Raw genomic sequence first — 22341 nt, 5'->3', positions numbered from 1 at the left:
ATAGAGACTGCCTGACCTGCTGAGTTCCTCCAGCATTTTGTATGCATTGCTCCGGATATTTGCACAATCATGGTCACAGAAAGACCGTGATCGGCCACTTCATACAACACGACACATAATGAACAAACAAAACCTGGATATCCAGCATCTGCAGAATCTCTTTGCTTTATTATCAAAGTTACTTTGTTTTATCAACCCTCTTAATAAACTAGTTGAACCTCAGGTTTTTGACTCATCTGGAAAAGAACCCTTCAATGATGCTCTGGGGTGCCAGTCTATATTATCTGGGTTGGAAGCTATTAGCCACTGTTTACTGACTCAACACAACCAGAAAGTCAAATTGATCCTATCATGGATCTACTTAGAAATGACAGGTGTAAGACCATTTTCAACTACAAAACCTCCTTAAGACCATCTGCTATTATTGTTTATTTGAATCAAGCCAAATTGTTTTTCAGTCAATCTGCCTGGGGAAGCATCTCATAAGTGGGCTTCCAGGCAGCCACTTCTCAGTTTGTCTACATTCAAAGAGCCAGAATAGCTTGAAGCAGGTAGATGCTGGCCTAGACCCCATCAGATTAGCTTTTAATGGACATGCATTGCTCTTTCAGGATGATAATTACTGCCTTTTTGGTACGTGGATTTGCCTCCAATGTTTCCATAAAAAGGAACGGAACTGTTGAGCATAGCACAGACGGGTGACTGAGCAAAATCCAAGCCCAGGCACAAAAAGTGCCTTGGGGAGCAGGAAATCTGAGCAATAAGCAGAAAAAGGCTGACACTAGCAGGATGTTAAAGCACCACTATAATTATTAACAATTTCCACTCACGTAAAGCTTCTTATCCAGGGTACTGCAGAGGACAGCACTGACAGTTTGGAGAGAATCCATCTCCTCCCCTTATTTTGAAATCCTTTGAAAGAGTTGGAGTGGTTTTGGCAAAGATGCCACAGAGGAAGAAGCAACCTCTAAAAGGTGGATTGGAGGTGAGCTGATTGGGAATGTGTTAAGAGAAGTTGATGCCTTACTAACTCAAATGGATTTTTCAATGACCAATCTCAGTAGGAAGGCAGCACATAGCCTAAAAGGAATTTAGCAAAGCTCTGACAAAGCACTGGTAACAGATAGTAAGTGCCAATGGGATATCGAGAGAAGAAAACTGGATGGAATATCAGCTCATTGCCAAGAAGGGTAATAGATTGTAACACTGGGAAAGTGTTACAAAAACATTCCTGATTCAGTTATTATCTTCTAGCTTATAGTAATCTAAGATAATGATTTAAATCTAAAAATAATCAGCAGGTAGATCTGTGAAGATAAGCATTTCAGGATGGGTAGCAATACAAAGGAAAAAAACAAAATATTGAGAGATTGGAGCAACAGAGGGAACTTTAAGGTTTTCATGGCATCAGTAAAGGTAGTTATAATGGTCTGAGAAAGAGAGGCATGTGGACTTAAGGACCTGATTTGTAGGGAAAGATAGTACTTTATTCCATGGAGCGTAATGAACCCAATTTCCCTCGGGATCAACAAAGTATGTCTGTCTGTCTGTAGGAGAACAAAGGGAGATTTGATAAAGGTACAGTATAGAGTAAATGCAAGGAAGCTTTTTTTCCCACTGAGGTTGAGTGAGACTAGAACTAGAGGTCATAAGCTAGGGTGAAAGGTGAAATAATAAAAGCAAATGTTCCCAAACTGTTTTATGACAATGAGCCTTATAATTAACCAAGCGGTCTGTGGTCCCAAGATTGGGAACCCCTGATTTAAGAGAACCTGAGGTGGCAGAGGTTGTGAAGATGATGTAGATGTCATGGGAGAACCTCTATCGCTGTTAAGGCAGCAGGAAGATGGGGTGAGCGAGAAAATGGAGGAGACGCGGGTGAGGGCATCATTAACAGTGGAGGAAAGGAAACCCCATTTCTGATACCCTGGAAAGAAAAGCTTTATCCTGAGAACTGATGTTGCAGAGATGAAGGAACTGAGGGAAGGAAAAAGCATTTAAAAAAAAAACAGAAGACAGATTGGGAACAGGTATAATCAAGATAGCTGTGGGAATTGGTAGCTTTATAAAAGATGTCGGTAGATAGTTTGTCTCCATATGGAGATAGAGAGATTGGGAAAGAGGAATGAAGTACCAAGTGAACTTAAGGGCAGAATAATAGTTTGGCAAAGACTAGGTGGGCTGAAGATGCCAGATACTGGAGTGTTCTATGATTCTACAGTAGGGACGTTTGCTAATTCTATATACAACATCTGGTAGACCATCAATAAAAGTACTACAGTATATATTTATGGCCACTAAATTACAGGAAAAATGCTTCCTTGGACAGTCCCAAGCCCAGCTACAAGAGGAGGAAGATTAGGCATGGGGCTAACAACCTCATCCCATAAAAACCTAATGCTTCAGAAATTCCAACAGAAGCTCTGAAGACCTCATCCCTGGGAGAGGAAAACTTGAAAAAATGGCCCAGGACAGAGAATTCTGACGAGCTGCTTTCGGAGGCGATGAACTTAGTAAGAAGACTTTACAGGAAAAGTGTGATTGCATTGGAAAGAGTATAGAGGAGTTTTATGAAGATGTCGCCAGCTCTGGAAAAATGTAACTCTAAGGAAAGACAGGATAAGCCCGAACTGTTTTCTTTGTAAGAGAGATTTGATTCAGCTGTACAAAATTATGGAGGACTTGGAAAGAGGAAAGAAGAATATTTCTTCCTGAAATTAAGCCACAGCTTTAAAGTAAACTTAAGAAGAATTAGAGTGTGCCAAGCTGGGTGGGTTCTGCAACTGTACAAGGGAGCAAAGCACATTACTCTCAAAGAATACTTGGATAGGTGTGAAGAACTGTGACGTTTTTGGACCTGGTGCTAAAAGCTGGAATTATGTCCAGCACAATTTTTGACATGTGCAAATATACCCAAGTGGCTTCCTTTGTCATCACGAATTTTCCACAACTCTATGCAGCGAAAACAATCAGTGCTGCTCAGGCAAAACTGTAAAAAAAAGTTTAATGAGGACTTGGAAGTTGCTTTGATTGATGAGCGGATCAACACAGTTTTATAGAAAAAGGGATGATTGGTTTGGATGATTAATTTTTATGTAGAAGAACTTTGATTTGGGAAGCTCATTTGATTGGAATCAGTGTAGAGAATAATCACAGACCTGACAGAATTCATTTACAAGATGAAAGGCAGATTTAATAACAGTATATTAACATGAAGTACAATAACTCTCAAAAGAACTACATTACCCCAGTTTGTGGTTGACTTTAAGCTGATTCTGAATTGTAGTCGACCACTATGTAATTTCTTTCTTTGCAAACCACACTATAAGTAAAACTGCACTTATTGCTCAAACTCAGTTGATTGAACTAAACATATCATAGAAAACTAAAGTGGCTTTCCTCCTAAGCAATGCTCAAGATAACCAAGTAGCACAAAGAACTTACTATTTTGCATACTGCAGTAAGCAGCAATCAAAATTAGTTGTCTGTAAACTGAAGCAACATAATTAATACAAAATTGTTTTGCTTTATTAAGTAATGACATCATGGCTCCCAACAATAACAACAGCAAATGACAATTTAAGCTAACATAGATATACCTACAGCGACACCCGCATGGTAACTTGTCCCACAGGCAATGAGGATCAAGCGTCTACATCTCAGAATCTCTTTGATATGATCTTGCAGGCCACCAAGAATTACTGTAAAAGGACCAACATTCATCATTCACTTTTACAGAATCATCAGAAACATTGACAAATAATAAGAAAAAAGTTGTTTGGGTCACTGAATTTGTCCTTGCTCGTTTAAACACAGCCAACTAGATATCCAATTTCATTTTGTTATTGGGAAAGCATTCCAACTGCTCATACTGGAGTAAAGATTAGTTCCCAGAGATCAATTCTTCATTTACCCATCAGCATTTCGAATTAATCTTCTGCTCATTTTATTATCCCGACATCATCTCTGACATTATTTCTGAAACTACCCAATTTTAAAATGCAACTTTAATGCTTTAAAATATAAGCTTACGTAAAACTGTTTCTGCTACATTGCATTGAAAATGGCACCATCATGCAAGTGTGTTTTAAAGTTGGTTATAACTACATGAATTAACTCCATATTAACATGCTGTAAGATCAACAGTCAAAGAATGTTAACTATAAAGAATGCTCTGAAGAGGCATTAGTGTATATTTAAAATACACAGTAAAATCAAGAAATTATGATTGAAACAAAGAGAACATAGATATTAAATCTACCAACGATGTGTTAATGAAAGACAGGACTTAATTCAAAGAAAGAACAATTCAGCAGCATAAAGGACAAAGGTGGAGTTGGAACAGCCAAAGTACTGACAGGCTGAATACCCATAGCAAATACAAGATGTACCATTGAATTTCTGCAATTAAAATCTGGGAACCACAGGTTATACATTTTCAATCATAAACCTGCAAGATTAAATAGCATGTTAAATGAACTCAGTTTTAAAGCTTGGTCTACTTTGCTACAAACACGCTTTTCAATCTGTACCCTTCAAATGACAAAACCATCTTATCCTCCAAGTCGTGATTGTGAATCAAAGCAATGTATCTGAAATTTTGTAGTGCCTCTTCATAATAAAGAGGGATCCCTACTGAGAGAACAGCATTGTTATATGATTCCTATGAAATCTTCATGAATCTTGTGAATTCAAAGATTTAAATTTCTTAAATATAATTTTATTAATTTTTTTGCCTGGATCAGTTGGGCATGTTTCCCTATTGACAGGTAGAAGGCAATTTACAAACACTAATTGTCCAATGGATTAAGTTGATTGTGGTTTTGCCATGACCTGGTCAAAAGCTAGATGATCTGTTTAAAAAAATTTTCAGTGGCAATATGGCAGCTGGCTCTCAGCTCTAGTGATCCCAGTTTGATCCTGAAATCTGGTGCTGTGTGGAGCTTGTAACGTTCTCTCTGAGGCAATATGGGTTTCCATTGGGTGCTCTACTTTCTGGGTGCATCCCAAAACTATGCGGTTCACTGGCTACTGTAAATTATCCATGGTGCAGGTGACAGGTTGATGAGAATTGATGAGGTGGGAGGATGAAAACAAAATCAGTACAGGACGAGTGAGAATAGGTGGTGGCCGCAATTCCTTTTCCGTGCTGTGTAACAATGACCACGATTCAGTGAAGCAAAAGGCATTTGTAATAGAATATGAAACAATCAGCACACAATTCCAGCCAAGGAGCACATTAGTCTGTGAGACAGCATACAATATATAGTTCAATCAGTGTTATTCAAATGAAGGCGTAAAAGAGCCCAGGAGACTGTCGGCTATGATGTCATAACAGCAAAGAAGAAAAGGCATGCAATGGTACAGAATCAGACGGAGAGAGAGGGAGGGAAAAAAAATGAAACCAACTAGCAGAATGAGACCCTACAAGCAAGACGACACAGGAGGAAAAAACACTTCACTACAGTCATCTGGATAGAGAGTCCACATTCCACATTCTCACCACCCTGAGTGAACAAGTTCAACCTCATCTTTCTCTTAAACACTTTACCTTTCATCCTTAACTCATGACCTCTCATTGTAGCCCCATCCAACCTCAATAGAAAAACCTTGCTTGCATTTACTCTACCTATACTCCTCATAATTTTGTATACATCTGTTAAATCTCCTCCCAGTCTATGTTCCCTATGTTCTAGGGAATAAAGTCGTAACCTATTCAAACTTACCCTATAACTTGGTCATCAGGTCCAAAGTAACATCCTTTAAGCTTTCTCTGCACTCTTTCAACTTTATTTACATCTTTCCTGTAGGTAGATGACCAAAACTGTACGCAATACTCCAAATTAGGCCTCACCGAATTTAATTTCAACATATAACGTCCCAACTCCAGTATTCCATGCATTGATTTATTGAAATCAAACTGCTAAAAGCTTTCTTTACAACCCTATCAACTTGTGATGCCATTTTCAAGGAATTATGGATCAGTATTCCCAGATCCTTTTGTTCACCACACTCCTCAATGCCCTGTGTACCTATCCTGGTTGGTCCTCCCAAAGTACAAAACCTCACACTCATTTGTACTAAATTCCATCAGTCCATCTTTCCAATTGGTTCAGATGCCACTGCAGCTTTGATAGCCTTCTTCACTGTCCACTGCACCTCCAATCTTGGTGTTGTCTGTAAATTTGCTGATCCAATTAACCACATTATCATCCAGATCTATTGATATAGATGATAAACAACAACCAGACCCAGCATCAATCCCTGCAGCACACCACTAATCACAGGCCTCCAGTCAGACAGGCAGCCATCTACTATCATTCTCTGGCTTCTTCCACGAAGCCCATATCCAACCCAATTCACTACCTCATTTTGAATGCCAAGCGACTGAAACTTCTTGTCCAACCTCCCATGCGGGATCTTGTCAAAGGCCTTGCACGTAGACAGCATCCACTGCCTCACCTTCATCAACTTTCTTGGTAACTTCCTTAAAAAACTCTTAGACAATTAGACATGACTTCGACAAAGCCATGTTGACTATCTCTGATCAGTCCTTGTCTATCCAAATATTATATGCAGTCCCTCAGAATACCTTTCATTAACCTTCCCACTACTGATGTCAGGCTCACCAGCTTATAAATTCTTGGCTTATTCTTAAGAGCTTTCTTAAACAACAGAACAACATTAGCTATCCTTCAATCCTCCGGCACCTCACCTGTGGCTAAGGATGCTTTAAATATCTCTGCTAGGGCCCCTACAAGTTCTGTATTAGCCTCCCACAGGATCAGAGGGAACACCTTGTCAGGCCCTGATGACTTCTAAATCCTAATTTACTTTACACAGCAAGCACCTTCTCCTCTGTAATCTGTAGAGGGGCCATGACCTCACTGCTCTATCACCACACATCTATAGACTCTGTGCCTGTCTCCTGAGTTAATACAGATGTAAAAAAAATCCCACTTAATATCTCCCAAATCTCTTTTGGCTCCATACATTGCCTACCACTCTGATCTTCCAGAGGACCAATTTTATGCTTTGCTATCCTTTTGCTTTTAATATATCTGTAGAAGCCCTGAAGATTCTTCTTTACCTTGTCTGCTGGAACTATTTCTTGTTTTCTTTTAGCCCTCCTGATTTCCTTCTTAAAGTGATCACTTGCATTTCTTATACTTCTCAAGTAGCCTATTTGTTCCTGCATGCCTGTAATTGCTATGAACCTTTTTTTGAAACAGGGCCTGAGTATCTCTCTCAAAAAAAACAAGGTTCCCCAAATCTGTTATCCTTGATTTTTATCCTGACAGGAACATATAAACCCTGTATTCTTTAAATTTCACTTTTGAAGATCTTTCACTTACCAAGTACTCCTTTGCCAAAAAACATGCTGTCACCATTCCACACTTGCCAGATCCTTTCTGATACCATCAAAATTGGCCTTTCTCCAATTTAAAATCTCACCCGGAGGACCATTTCCATAATTACCTTGAAACTAATGGCATTATGATCACTAGATGCAAAGTATTCCGACACAAACTTCTGCCACCTACCCTGTCACATTCCCGAATAGGAGATCTAGCATCGCAATTTCTCTAGCTAAGAAATCTATTAATCAAGGAAATTTTCTTGAACGCATTTGACAGACTCTTTCCCATCTAGCCTTTTACAGTATGGGAGTGCCAGTCAATACATGGGAAGTTAAAATCACCTACAATAACTACTTTATGTTTCTTGTAACAATTTGTAATCGCTCTATGAATTTGCTCCACCAAATCCTGCAGACTGTTGGGTGGTCTATAAATATAATCCTATTTACATGGTCATATCTTTCTTGTTCGTCAGTTCTACCCATAAAGCCTCACTAGATGAGCTCTCCAGTCTGTTCTGGCTGAGCACTGCTGTGACATTTTCCCCAAGTGGTAAAGATTCCCTTTAATCCCTTCCACTCAATCACATCTTTAACAATTGAACTCCAGAACAATGAGCTGCCAATCTTGCCCTTCCTGCAACCGATCCTCACTAAAGCTTACAATGCCATTACACATGCTGATCCATGCCCTAAGCTTATCTGCCTTTCTTAAATTCTTCTTGCATTGAAATATATGTAGCTCAGAACATTCGTCCCACCATGCTTGACCTTTTAGATTTGACTTTGTATGTAGGCTTAATACATCCTCCTCCACAACCACACCACTATCTATTCTGGGACTTTGGTTCCCATCTTCCTGCAGCTCCAGTTTAAACACGACTCCTATCCTCCCCTGCCCAATATAATACTAGCACCCCTTCCTACTAAGATTTTAGTCCCCCTCCAGTTCAGGAGGAAACCATCCCTCTGTACAGATTCCAACTTCCGTAGAAGAGACCAATGGACAAAAAATTTAAAGCCCGCTCTCCTGCACCACCTCCTTAGCCACATGTTAAACCGTACAATTTTCCTATTACTGGACTCACTAGCTATTCTGAGATCATAACTCTGGAAGTCCTGCCCTTTAACTTAGCACCTAACACACTGAATTCACTTTGTAGAACTCATCATCCATCCTACCATGTCACTGGAATCAATGTGGACTTCAACCTCTGGCTTCTCACCATCCCACTTAGGAAAGCTGTGGACTTGATCTGAGATGTCACTGACCCTGGCACCCAGGAGGCAACAAACCATCCGGGAATCTCATTCTTGTTCCTAAAACCTCCTCTGTGTTCCCCAAACCAACGAATTTCTGCAACTTTGGTGCAAGTACCTTCCTGTATGTTCTGTCCATCAACCCCTCAGCCTCCCAAATGATCCAGAGTTCAACCAGTTCCAACTCCTCAACATAGTCTGTTAGAAGCTGCAACTGGATGCACTTCTTGCGAGTGTAGTCGTCAGGGACAGTAGAGGTCTCCCTGCCTTCCCATGTCCCGCAAAAGGAGCATTTCACTAGCCTGTCTGGCATCCCCACTGCTCTAAATGTGCAATAAGAAAGGAAGAAAAATAAGTAATGAAAAAACTTTCCTACAGACTACACCTCTGTTCACTGAAGCCTCAATGAGTGAAAACCTCAACTCCCCACTCCAACACTGGCACACTCACAAAATGGCCAAGCCACTTAGCTTTTTTTAAATTATTGGTCCTTGCTAAGTGCCTAATTATGCACAATCCAATGTCTCCACGGGTTCGGTGGCACACAAACTGTGCTGACCACACCCACTAGCTTCCTTTAAACTCTCTCTCCCTCTAAGCAATCCAGGTCTCCTCATGAACTGTGGCACACAAGATATGCCAAATGCCCCCACTCGCTTCTTTTAAACTTTCTCTCACTCTACGCCAGGGCATCTCAAACTTTTAAAAAAAAATGCATGAACACATGCCATTAACTGAGGAGTTCTGTGGACCCCATGTTGGGAACTCCTGTGATCTAGTGGTTCCTCAGGACTATGGTACATAGAATGATCTATGCTAGTTCCCAGCAGAGTAATCCTATCAGTCCTACACCACTTTTTTCACTCCCTGTAACCCAATCCTGCTCACTTACCCATCAATTCTCTTTCATTCCTTTGTAATCCATCTGCACTGGGAAAATGTGCAGTAAACAATCAATTTAGCAGCATACCTCTGGGATGTGGAAGGAAACCAAGAGCGCAGGGGGAATGTGTAAACTCCTCACAGATGGGACCAGAGTTCAGAATTGAACTCGGTTGCTTGAGCTGAGTAATTAATCCAATTTGCTGCGTGTCACAGACTTATCCCATCACCAATTATTGGTTGATACAAGCATGCCATTTTCCTTACTGTTTTTATGGAACATGGGCCAAAGGCAGCTTGGAAATTGAACTTTGTCACAAATAACCATCATTCAAATTGTGGATCAGTCACAAGGGACCAAATGTCTGCTGATATTTTTTTCAGACTCTAGATGGAGACCTGGTACTGCAGGAGGAACAACTTTAAGCTTTAATGGGTAGACACTATAATCTTTCTGAATACATAAACTACATTGGATGGTCTTTTATTTCTATGATTACTGCATTGTTAGTACCTTGTGAAGAATAACAGTATAACAATTATATATATTATATTATGCCTTATTCACAGCCCCAATGCACACCTTTCCAGTAGCTTGTAGGCATGCAAAACATTCACCTTTGTTAGTTGCATAAGAAGGATTTTCACAAGGAAGCCAATGCACCTCTTAACAGGTCTTGACAAATACCAATCACTATACTTCTAGCTCTGCTACATCCTGATATAATTTTAATTTCAATATACAAAATCTACACCCAAATGTGTTTTGAGGGCACAGAATCACATTGGTATGCATCAAAAATTTTGAAGTTAAATACTGCACTTTCAAGTAAGGATCACCAGAAACTGCGATATCAAAAAAGGTGCTTTTTGTGTTACACCTTTAGTGTCATGCATTTCACAGTTCAAAAAGCAGTTTCAGCCCAGGGTTAAATAGTCCCGAAACGTTAACTGTTTATTCATTTCCATAAATGCTGATCCTCCAGCAAATTGCGCATGTTGCTTTAAAATACACTCTGATTTCAAAGCGTCAAGAGATTCCTTGGGCTTTGGAGACTCACAAGGCTCTTTCTTGACATGGTGCTATTCCAATGTACAATACAAATAGATGTATAAATTACAGAACAAAAGCTACTATGTTTAAAAATTAGGTACCTTCTGTACCCAGCAAGGCTAATAGAAAGTATAGTTGCCAAATGATCCTTGATAAAAAGTTCACCATTCAGAATCTTAAACATTTCCTGTTCAGGGAAGAATGCACTACTATCATTCCAAAACTTAACAATTCATCTTTCTAAAAAGAAAAGGCAGGAAGAATAAAAAGAAGCTTTAAATTGAACAAGAACACAAATTAATATAGCAAGGAAATTTGTATAAGAATACTACAGGCAGTCCCCGGGTTATGAATGAGTTCCGTTCCTGAGTCCGTCTAAGTCGGATTTGTACGTAAGTCGGAACAAGTACATCCGGTATTATTTAGTGTCAGTTTGTCAAACGTTTGTCTTAGTATATAGTATATATTTTACCTTTCTATGCATATAAAACACTTAAGAAACATAAATATTCCAATAATTAAACCACTGTATTGCTTAATAATAATTGTAGCTTTCATCGGGGCAGGGCCTTTCACATGCTCCATTACTCTCACTTCATCCTTTAAAATTGTTCCAATCGTTGACCGACTGTAACCTAACGCTTTTCTAATGACCGATGGCATTTCACGACTTTCTGATCGCTTTATTATTTCCACTTTATTTTCAATCGCAATCACCTCCCGTCAACGGAACAGAAACACTGCAGGCGGCAAGTCCGGAGCTCCGCTAGCTCCCAAGGTCTGCCGGGTCCTAAGGACCACTGCACTGAATTCCCCGGGTCCTAAAGTCCACTGCACTGAGTCCGGTTAAATGGGACAAGTGGGGTCTGTGCTGGGTTTGGGTATTTGATCCTCCACAATATTCCGCGTGGGAATTTAAACTGGAGGTGGCAGTGTTTTTTTTTCCAATGTCCAGTTGCGAGCTCAACATCAACCTGACACAGATGGTACATGGGTCACTGGATCGACATCAACCCGGCACAGGAGTGGTCTGTCACTGGATCGAACTCGGGAACCTCCATTCTCCAGCCCGGCGCTGACCTCACTACACCACCAGCCGACCAGAACGGGGGGGGGGGCAGGGTCACGGTGAATCTTGCTAAGAAAAATTTAAGCCAAATACAAAGTTACACACTCAACACAGTATCAATGGCAACGACTTAAAATGGCGGACGATGTTCTCTTTCCTCAGTTAGTAAATACGAGTTGCAAGTCGGACGCTCGTAACTTGGGGACTACCTGTAATGACAGACAGACACACACACACACACCTACCTGTATTTAGCAATACCTAATTTCAATGATGAATTACACCAGTATAACCTCTTCTTGCACGGCCTCTGATTCAAGATACATCAAGAAGCCTGCTTTCTTTCTTGCATTTGTATTGCTACAAAAACTGCGGACCCGTTATGAGTTGAGAACTACCACAAGACTCCAGGTCTTAGTTCCCTATGGGCAGTGCATTAAGTGGGGTAAGTGAACAATGTGAAATAACTGATTTTCACTTGTTACCTGTATATTCATCAAAGTTGACTCTTCCCCTCATTGTATTCAGCACAGACTCAGGCTGCTCAAAGATTTCCTTCTGCATAAATGAGCTGAAATTGCCTAAAAGGAAAATCAGAGAGAAAGGGAAACATAAATTATGACATGATATCACTATGCACCGAAAGGGTTGGATGATACAGTCTGGGTCAGTCAAAGTTCAAAGAAAAATTATCAAAGTACACACACGTCAGCATATCATTTACCTGCTGGCATTTACAGTAAAACCCAAGAAATATAATGGAATCAGTGAAAGACTGACAAACAACCAACGTGCAAAAGACAACAGACTGCAAATACAAGAAAAAACTGGAACATGAGTTAAAGAATCCTTAAAAATGAATCCATATGCGGTGGAATCAGTTGAGAGCTGCTGCAAGTCAGGTTATCCACACAGGTTCAGGTGCCCAATGTCTGAAGAATAATAATTGTTCCGGACCTGTTCCTAAATGTATGTGCCATGCCCTGGTTAAGATTTCTACTGCTAGGCTGTGAGGTGGTTTATTTTAGCAATGTGTCCTGCTGGTAAGAGTGTTTTGGCTTTAGCTAAAGATAAGGAGCCATGTTGTCCAACTTAGGAATGTTGTGTCAGCCAATTGCAACTTTCTGCCCAGATGATTTGGGAAAGCTGGGCGGGATCAGATTTCTGAAGGATAGGGTTTTTTGGGCGAAAGCTGCTGAGCGGGGCACAAGGGGAGATGCCAGAGAACAGAGAGACCCCATTGTAAGAAGTGTTTTGTACAGATGAATGGCTCGAAGGAGGAACGGCCAATACTCCTGAGACAGCCAGTTCATTCGAGATGGTCTTCGAGGGAAGTTTGAGCTGTGACTCATGTCCATCATGCAGAATTGTAGGTTCAGCTCGTGAGTACAGCAAAACACCCGACTGCCACAGAAACGAGCTCCAATGTTTATGTGCACATTGGACTAGTTTAACTGTAACGGACTCTTTTATCTGTCCTTTTCTTTCTCTGTTAACTAGTTGAAGATTAGTAAATATATTTTCTTTATAATTTTATGCTGGTGTACAAACTGCCATTTCTGGGCTACTGATCACTCTGTATGATCAGAATTTACCCAGCAGTTGCTCAAATTGAAGTTCCTTTAATCAGAACATCCCAATGTTCCTGTTTGGTTGAACCCCCAAATCATTCCTACGGCAGATGTATATTGCTTATGAAAGACAGTCTTCTCACCACTGAGTCACCAGACTGTTAGCAGAGTTAGCTAACGAGCCAAGCTGCTGTAAGAGTCTTGGTGAGGGAAAGCAAATTGGTTTTTCCCTCACATAGAGCAAACTACCACAGAATCTCAAAATGCTTCGTTTATCCAAATTTGGTTTCTTTTAAGTTAGTTACTCCTGATAAACATTGGAATGTAGGTCATCAAATTTTTACAGAATTTTGCTTTTAAATGAGTCATCTAAACTACTGAACAATCTTCGGAAATAACTGTACTTGCATCTTCTGACTCCATGGATTTCCTCCGGGTAGTCTGACTTTCTTCCACTTCTCAAAGAAGTGTTAATTGACAGATTAACTGGTTACTGCACATTACGACTAGTGCTGATCAGTGGTAGAACAATCAGAGTGGAGTCAATAGACATGTTAGAGAGAACAGAATATTCTAACACAAAGGGGTATAATACAGGTGTCTCCCCCCCTTTACAAAGGTAGAGCGTTCCTATGAAACCTTTCTTACGCCGAAATGGCATAAAGTGAAGAACCATTAATTTATATGGGAAAAATTTTTGTAAAAGCGAAAATCCTCTTTGTAATGCCAGAACAGGTTACTAATGTAGGTCTTTTGTAAAAGCGAAGTGGTGTAAAGTGGGGGCACCTATATATATATATATATATATATATATATATATATATATAAAAAATACTTCACTTACATCCATCATAATTTTATAAACCACCCCATGGTCAGCAACCAGCCAATTCAGTCTCCACTTATAAATGAAGTCCCCAAGTAAATGTAAATGTAATAGAATAAGGTCTATGAACACTAGCTGGGCAGAATACTCTATTTTTATGCTTTGCATCAGAATCAGAATCAGGTTTATTAACACTGTCACGTCATGAAATCTGTCGTTTTGCAGCAGCAATTCAGCACAATACATAAAAATTACTAAGTTACAATGAGAAATACAGAAAAAACAAGTAAAAAGAGAGAGCAAAATAGTGAGGTAGTGTTCATGGGTTCTTAGACCATTCCGAAATCTAACTGCAGAGGCTGTTCCTAAAATACTGAGTGCACGACTTCAGGCTCCTGCATCTCCTCCCTGATGTTAGTAATGAGGAGAGGGTATGTCCTGGATGGTGAGGGTCCTTAAGGATGCATGCCATTTTCCTGCGGGATCACCTTTTGAAGATGTCTTCAATGGTGGGGAAGCTAGTGCCCATAATGCAGCTGGCTGAGTCTACAACTCTCTGCAGCTTTTTCTGATCCTGTCCAAATTTCTAATTCCTGTCTATTTCCAATCACCTCCAAATACAACCTTCATATGGTTAAGTAGAAGATAAGATAAAGAAGCCGGTGAGATGTCTCCATCTACCTTCTCATGGCCATTGCACCTTATTGTCCACATTCCACTTTCTCTGTAACTGTAGCACTATATCCTGCATTCTGTGAGTGTGTTAGTGATTTTCCTTGTGTACTGCCTTGATACAGTCATACTTGGAATAATCTATCAGGATGACATGCAAACAGACTTTGTTATTGTATCCTGGTACATGTGACAATAAGAAACCAACTACCAATAAAATCCCCTCTGCTTCTTCATCAAGGTATTATTCCTTGAAATTCACTCTCCAGAATGCAACTCCTGGCAACCTACCCAACCATACCTTTCATGATTTGTTGCAGCTCCAGCTGTAGGGTCTGGATGGCTCGAGCTGGATGGTCCCCCGCTCTGCGATTGATCCTGTGAATGGAGAGATGTCCATCCACGACGGCTGCCACGTCGTCATCCTCCAGGAAGATTACTCGATTGGTATGTTCAATCACAGCGCTGTTGGACACAAGCGTGAACAACACTGCAAATGTTAGCAGAATGTTACAATCTTGGTGGGTCACTCCTTCCACCTGGAAAGGCACATCAAGTCCTTCATTCCTACTTCACCTTTAATCAAAGAAACTTGGAGCAGCTGGTCTCAGTCATGCAGGCTGACAAAGAGCAACTGAAACCAACCAATTCCACGTTGACCAGCAACAGGCTTGCAGGTTATGGCACATCAAGTGCTCATCCAGGTATATTTTTTATTTTATCTTTATATTTTATATGGAGCAGAAAGGTTCAAAGCTCTTCCACTCAATTTTTTTTTAGCCCTCTATGTACAATCTTTCTGATCCTGCTTATTACCTTAAACCCATACCCTCTAAATATTGACTCCCTGCATGGGGAAATTGGAATTTTCTGTTCATCCAATGTAATCTTCCATGATTTTACACAGTGATTAAGCTCAACCTCTTCTGTTCTAGGGGAAACAATTCCAGCCTTGCTAAGTTTTCCTCATAATGAAAGCCCTGAAAATATCCTTGTAACTTTCTCCAAAAACCTCTCCAGCATTATTGTATTGTGATTGACCAAAAGGGAGAGAAAGAACAGATCCAAATATAAACACAAGAGATTGTGTAGATGCTGGAAATCCAGAGTAACACACACAAAATGCTGGAAGAGCTCTGCAACCCAGGTTGCATCCACAGGGAAGAAGAAGAAGAAGAAGAGACAGTTGATATTTTGGGCCGAGACCCTTTATTAGATTGTGGGTTCTGACAAAGCGCCCAAATACAAATAGCATTTTCTCAGTCAGCTCCATTCTTCAGACATAACTGGATCACAAACTACACATAAAGAGCTGATGCTCCAAACTTCCAGCTGCACCATATACAATATAAGAGCCCGAGATGTCCGCTGATCCAATAATTAAGGCAACTGAACTTACCTGGCATCTGAAGCAAAGTAGTACTCAACAGCTTTTTCCTCCATTGGAAATAGGCAGGTGGTGCTGTCTGCACGAGGTAGACTGCAGCTGCTCTTATCTTTGGCTGCAAAGTGCAGAGCAAGAAGTCAACGCTTGTGTACATAATAATTTATCTAAGACTGCCACCTTACAGAAAATTAAAACCATGCAGCAATCCCCTGTAACACTTCAATGCAAGTCCACAATTTATTATATAAAGAGATCAAATCACTGATTTAGCCAAAATTAAAATTTGGGAGTTTTGAAAAACAATAAACTACAGTTGCTGGGAAATCTACAATCGAAACAGAAAATGTGGGAATACTCAGCAGGACATGCAGCTCCAATAGAGAGTTACAATGATGCTTCACTGGAGCTAGAAAAGCAAGGGAATAATTGTGCTGGAGGGCAAGGGAGGAACTGAGTGCAACTGGGTAGAGACCAAGACTGATGAGGAAACACAATGTCTTGGAAGACGTCTAGTTAACATATGAATGTGATCATTAGGGAGGGTGGAAAAAAGCATGCTGGAACTTGTAAAATGATGAACAAAGCAGATGCTGGGATTCTGAAACAAAAGCAAATGCTGAGAAGAACGAGGAGAAATAAAGGACTTCTGCTCTGAGCTGTCAACTAAAATGCCAAATCTGATAATCTCACTTCTTGAATCAACAAGAAGCACTTCACTGGAATCCTCATGGATTATTGTATCATCTAATGTAAAGTCTTTTGGGCAAGTATATTTGCTAACTTTAAAATGCAGTTTAGAGTAAAATCTCAGGATTCCATTGCAGTATAGACCCCAGGTTGGGTACAGTTCTATAGAGAGGCATGAAACCAATTGTTTTTCTGATTTAAAAGCAAGTACACTGAATTGATGAAATCGCCTTTTTTTATATAAAAGAAACCCTTTATCACCTGACTTCTTTAGGACTACACAGAGTCCCTAGATGACGCTTCAGATGGCCACTAAAGGTCCAACAGCAACCATCATGAAAAGCTGTTGGTATTTTATGAAGAACAGCAAGTTCCTCAGGTACCTTTCCCCAAATGGTTCTCTCTACCAAAAGAAATAGCTAGTTCGATCTTTGTCTTTTGCCATTCGTGAAAATTTCACCTGTAGCAAGTGTATGCATATCAAATCGTTTCATTTGACAATCATTGGCTATTGGACATTGGGCATCAGTTTTTATTGAAGTGTGAAATTCGTTTAAATTTTGATTGTCTTGTTCTTTTAATAGCTGTTAATCATCAAGAAAACACCCCAAAGGAAATTTCTTTAATTTCTGTTCTCTTAGAACACTATCATGATTTGGAAGCATCTATCTGGATTTTAGCTATGCCATACAGTTTGTGCCCACTAGTGGTGTCGTGGCATTAGCAATGGACTTTGGGGCAAGTGTTCCTAGGTGAATCCGGCCAGTTCCTTGCATGCTTTCCATCTGTGCAGTGTTGAGCATGAGCTAGCAATTCGACCTTGTAAAAAAAACAGAAAATGCTGAAGGAACTGCAAGGTTGCTGCCCACTGGACACAGAGAAGAATAACTACAGAGTTTGCAGTCTGTAAGATTTGCAATGAGGATAAAAACAATTTTAATTGACTAAATCAATTAAAACATTTGCCTGTATTGAAAATGCATTTTTGTTATAAATACTTAAAGCCTTAAATGTTAGAGGGGATGATGCACAGATGTTTTCAGAACCAGTCCCATCTGAAGACTATTTACTGCTTGTATTCATTTTCCCTGGTATGTATAACTGTAGGAGAAAGAAACTGGTGATCTAAACTTATCCCACAGCGAATGAGACTTAAAGCAAACCCCACTCCCTCCAGGTATTTTAACCACTGACAAGAATGCCAAAAGTGTGAAGAGAGAGAGAAAAACAAGAGATGCAAAATCCTGAGCAACACAGGCAAAATGCTGGAGGAATTCAGCAAGTCAAGTAGCATCTATGAAGAGGAATAAACAGATGATGTTTCAGGCCAAGACCCCTCATCAGGACCTTATGAAGAGTCTCAACCAAAAACATCAACAGTTTATTCTTCTCCATAGATGCCACCTGACTTGCAGAGTTCCTTCGACACTTCGAGTGCGCTGCTCTGGATTTCCAACAGTTACAGTTTCTCTTGTGTTTGACATGCAAAATCTTGGACACCAAAGACGAGGCTGATACCTCAGCTTTAATTGCACATTACCAAAGACCGGTGCTGCTTTCCTTGAGATAAACGACACTGAAGTGCCACAGATAAAACGTAAGAGACATTGTTTTTAAATGCCTGAAAGAATATTCTGCATAGCGTATGTACATTTCTGCATACAAGTCAACTTATAAAACTCTGCAGAAATTGTGAATCTATAAATCTAAGAATAAATATAAAATGTAGTCTCCGGTTTCAGGAAAGCGGCGTCAATTACTGAGTGACTGCTGAATATGCAAATTCTAATGATTAACTTTCTCAAGCTCAAAGTCACAGCATAAACAATGCTGAACCATGTTATGCAACAGTAACAGCTGGATGGTGAGCAATTTAATCTCCAGCAAGTGAAAAACCAATTGCCAGGAATGTAGAAACTACTGAAAGCACTTGAGAGCCAGGTAGCTTGATCGACTGAGTGTTTCCAGACTTCCCTGTTTTAATATTCACTGCAAAGTCCCATTTTAAGGACTCGTACAGGAAAGCAGCACCAGCACCAATCACCAACCTATCAATTAACCCTTCCGACTTCATTGCCAGGTTTTAGCACCATTCTGAGGTATATAAAAAAAAACTCAGCCAAAATTCAATACCATTGCTTCCACATTCTTCAGATTTGTCATCCATTTTAATATTAGCTGGAAATATAAAATTAACAAAATAAAAGTAAAATACTAAGAGCAAAAGACCACCAATTAGTGCATTTGATTCTTCACAGGTGAGTATCTGTTTGGCTCAGGGCATTCAGAGGCAACAGAAGTAAAACTCCGTACTCAAGCACAGAGCAGCTGGATGCCGATTTTTGTGTGAGGAAAGAAAATAAGATTTGAACAATCATTTGTCTTTTCCCATTACAGATTAAGCAATCTGGTTTTTTAAACCTAGTGATCAACAGAAGAACGCTAATTTACTTCACCTAAAATATCCCAGATTGCTGGATTTCTGCAGAGAATTTCTGAAGTTGAAAACTAGGAAGAAGCTTCATATCACCCATCCATTCCTGCAACTTGGTTACGTCTAGATCTATCTGACCATGGCGGGTTTCACAATGAAGGCTTTCACTTGTTTGCATTTGCAACCTTTTTAAAAATAACAAACAGAACAATGTTGACTCTAAGTTGACATTTTGTTTTAAAGCCTGTTGATGTTGTTTTCACATCCTGTATAATTTCTATGTGAAATATCTGATAAATTCTAAAATGTAGCGACCTGAATATTTCCCTGATTATGAACCTGGATCAATTTGCACTTGGCAGTTCCGACTCAAATAACCTTCAGAATCAAATGCAGATCCACAACAACACCCAGCCTTTTGACATTGCATGTCATTCGAAAATCTAATTTGCATTTCTGTTGTCCGCTACCTGAGGTTGTCTGTATCTTCTTGGATTCATGAAGAGGTACATTTTCTAAATTTCTGCATGGGAGTTGTTTTTCATTGGAACTTACTCACTAAGTGTCCACAGGCTATTTGATGTTTATCATTTAAGAACAAAAGAAATAGCAGGAATAGGTTGCTGCTGCACCTGTACACTCTGTCCATCAATAAGATCATGGCTGATTGTGTTTTTTTTACTTTCTTGCACTGACTCTGTCCATACTTTAAAATCCTAACACCTATTGATCTCTGCCTTGAACTTAAACAGTCACTGAGCCTTCATAATCCTCTTGAACACAGAATTAAAAGTCACCATCATCTTTAGTATATAAATTTCTTCTCCTTTCCCTTATTTGAGGATTGTTAGCCCTGCTTCTAACTATCCCATCCAGGGAAAATATGATTCCAAAATCTATCTTGGCAAGCTACCTAAAAATTTTGTATGCTTCAAGGAGATTTCCTCTTATTATAACTTTTAAGTTTAGGTCCATTCTGTTTGATATCTCCTTAAAGGACAGATCCTTCATACAATCAATCAACTTGTGAACTAAAGATAAAGATTAGCTTTGTCACATGTACATCAAAGCATACAGTGATGTGCAATGTTTGAGTCAACGACCAACAGAGTCTGAGAATGTGCTGAGGGCAGTGTCCAAGTGTCACCATGCTTCCATCGCCAAGAATGCCCAAAAATCACTAACGCTAATCCTGGGAATATGAGAGGAAACTGGAGCATCCAGAGGAAACCCACACAATCATGGGGAGAACATGCAAATTCCTTACAGCAGTGGGATTTGAACACTGATCACCGTAATTATAAAGTGTTACACTAACCACTACACACTACACACTACTGTGCCAGCCACTATTGAAAGCACACCTTTCTAAATGCAACATATCCACCGAGTCCCCTCTATCCATTCTACTAGTTACAATTTCCTTAATCAAACATATTTTCCCTATCATTAATTCATAGTGATTCTGCCCAATTCTACTTTCTAAGAATTCTCATCACTTCTTCAAGACCAATTGTCTGTGGGTATCAGTTTTCTTTCTCCTTTCTTAAATTGTGGGTTTGTATTTGCTACCTTCCAACCCGTGAGAACTGTTCTAAAGTCTGCAAAATGACAGTGTGAATTCTGCATTTTGAACTCCACCTCTCCCAACCCTGGGCTGAAGGTTATCAGGTTCTGAGAAATCACCGTCTTTCAGTTCCATCATTTTTTCTTGTTTTTCAACTCTTCATTCACCAAGTTCAAGAACAGTTACTACCCCTCAACCACCAGGCTCTTGAATTAAAGGGGATAATTATACTCACTGGCACCATTGCTGAAATGTTTCTACAACCAATGATCTCACTTTAAGGACTCTAACTCATGTTGTCGTCATTTATTGCTATTTAGTTATATTTGCAATTGCATAGTTTGGTGTCTTCCGCACTTTGGTTGATCTTTCATTGATCCTGTTACAGTTACTACTTCATGGGTTTGCTGAGTATGCCCTCAAAAAAATGAATTTCAGGGTTGCATAAGGTGACATACATATACTTTGATAATAAATTCACATTTAACTTTGAACTCTAGACTCTAGGATTTCTGCACATTATCCATGAAGATGACTCAAAGTACTTGTCTAATTTCTTTGTCATTTCCCTATTCCCCAATATAATTTCACTTGCACCTAATAAGAGATTCACATTAACTTTTACTAATCTCTTTTTAAATATAGGTTTTTATGCTTCCTTGGTAGACTATTCTTGTATTCTACTTTCCCCTTCCTTATCAATTTCCTGGCCCTCCTTAGCAGTGTTCAGATATTTTTTTAATCCTCCAGCTTACTGCTCTTTTTGGCAACACTAAGCTTTTGCCTTTGATCTAATTCTGTATTTATTCTCTCGTTAGCTATGGCTGGACCACATTTCCTGCTGGGGTTTTAAGCCTCAAGGAATATTTTTATTGCTTTAAACTAGGTTTTAATTTTTAAATGTTAGCCATTGTTTGTTTATTTTCATACCTTTGAATGTACTTTTTATAACCAGTTCATACTTCATGCCTTTATTAAATGTCAAGATTTACAATCCCAGTTTCTATTGAACCCAGTAGTGGCCAACCTTCAAATAACATTCTGTCATGTTATAATCACTCTTTTACTATCCTAACTACATAATATTAATTTTTTATCATTGCACAATATCAGGTCCAAAATATCCTGTTCTTTGTTGGATGAAATGCAATGCTACAGAAAATCATCTCTTATCTAAATCATAAATCCATCCTCCATACAATTACTGTTAAATTGGTTTGCTTAGTCAAAATACAGATGAAAGTCCTCCCCTGATCATTGCTATCACCTTTGTTACATGCATCTCTAAGTTTCTCCTTTACTTTACACCCTTAATAACTGCAACAGTTTCTAGGCCCATGTAAAAATCCAATCTCTCAGTTTCTTATCTGTCACTATCTCCACTACTTGATTTTCCAAGCTGCAAGAACACAAGACATAGGAGCAGAATTTGGCCATTTGTCCCATCAAGTCTGCTCCTTCATTCCAGCATTGCTGATTTATTATCCCTCTCATCACCATTTTCGTGCCTCCACCCCATAACCTTTGATGCCCTTAGTAATCAAGAAACTATCAACTTCCACTTTAAATGTA

The 22341-nt window shown here is 39.5% G+C and overlaps 1 protein-coding gene across 2 annotated transcripts in view; it reads right to left on the bottom strand.

The window, feature by feature from the left end:
- The window catches only part of LOC132391805 (glutamine--fructose-6-phosphate aminotransferase [isomerizing] 1), a 94232-nt gene that overhangs the window by 31116 nt on the left and 40775 nt on the right, over nucleotides 1-22341 (bottom strand). Inside the window, exons 9-13 of one of the 2 annotated variants that reach the window (XM_059965443.1) lie at nucleotides 18902-18946; nucleotides 16094-16196; nucleotides 14996-15159; nucleotides 12111-12206; nucleotides 3604-3701 (exon numbers count right to left, since the gene is read on the bottom strand). In XM_059965443.1, the coding sequence (XP_059821426.1) occupies nucleotides 3604-3701; nucleotides 12111-12206; nucleotides 14996-15159; nucleotides 16094-16196; nucleotides 18902-18946 (506 nt within the window). The remainder of the gene's footprint in view (nucleotides 1-3603; nucleotides 3702-12110; nucleotides 12207-14995; nucleotides 15160-16093; nucleotides 16197-18901; nucleotides 18947-22341) is intronic. The other variant, XM_059965452.1, reaches the window with a different exon arrangement.

This window comes from Hypanus sabinus, chromosome 1, assembly GCF_030144855.1.
Source record: "Hypanus sabinus isolate sHypSab1 chromosome 1, sHypSab1.hap1, whole genome shotgun sequence".
NCBI classification, from domain to species: domain Eukaryota; kingdom Metazoa; phylum Chordata; class Chondrichthyes; order Myliobatiformes; family Dasyatidae; genus Hypanus; species Hypanus sabinus.
This window is presented reverse-complemented; position numbering and strand designations above follow the sequence as displayed.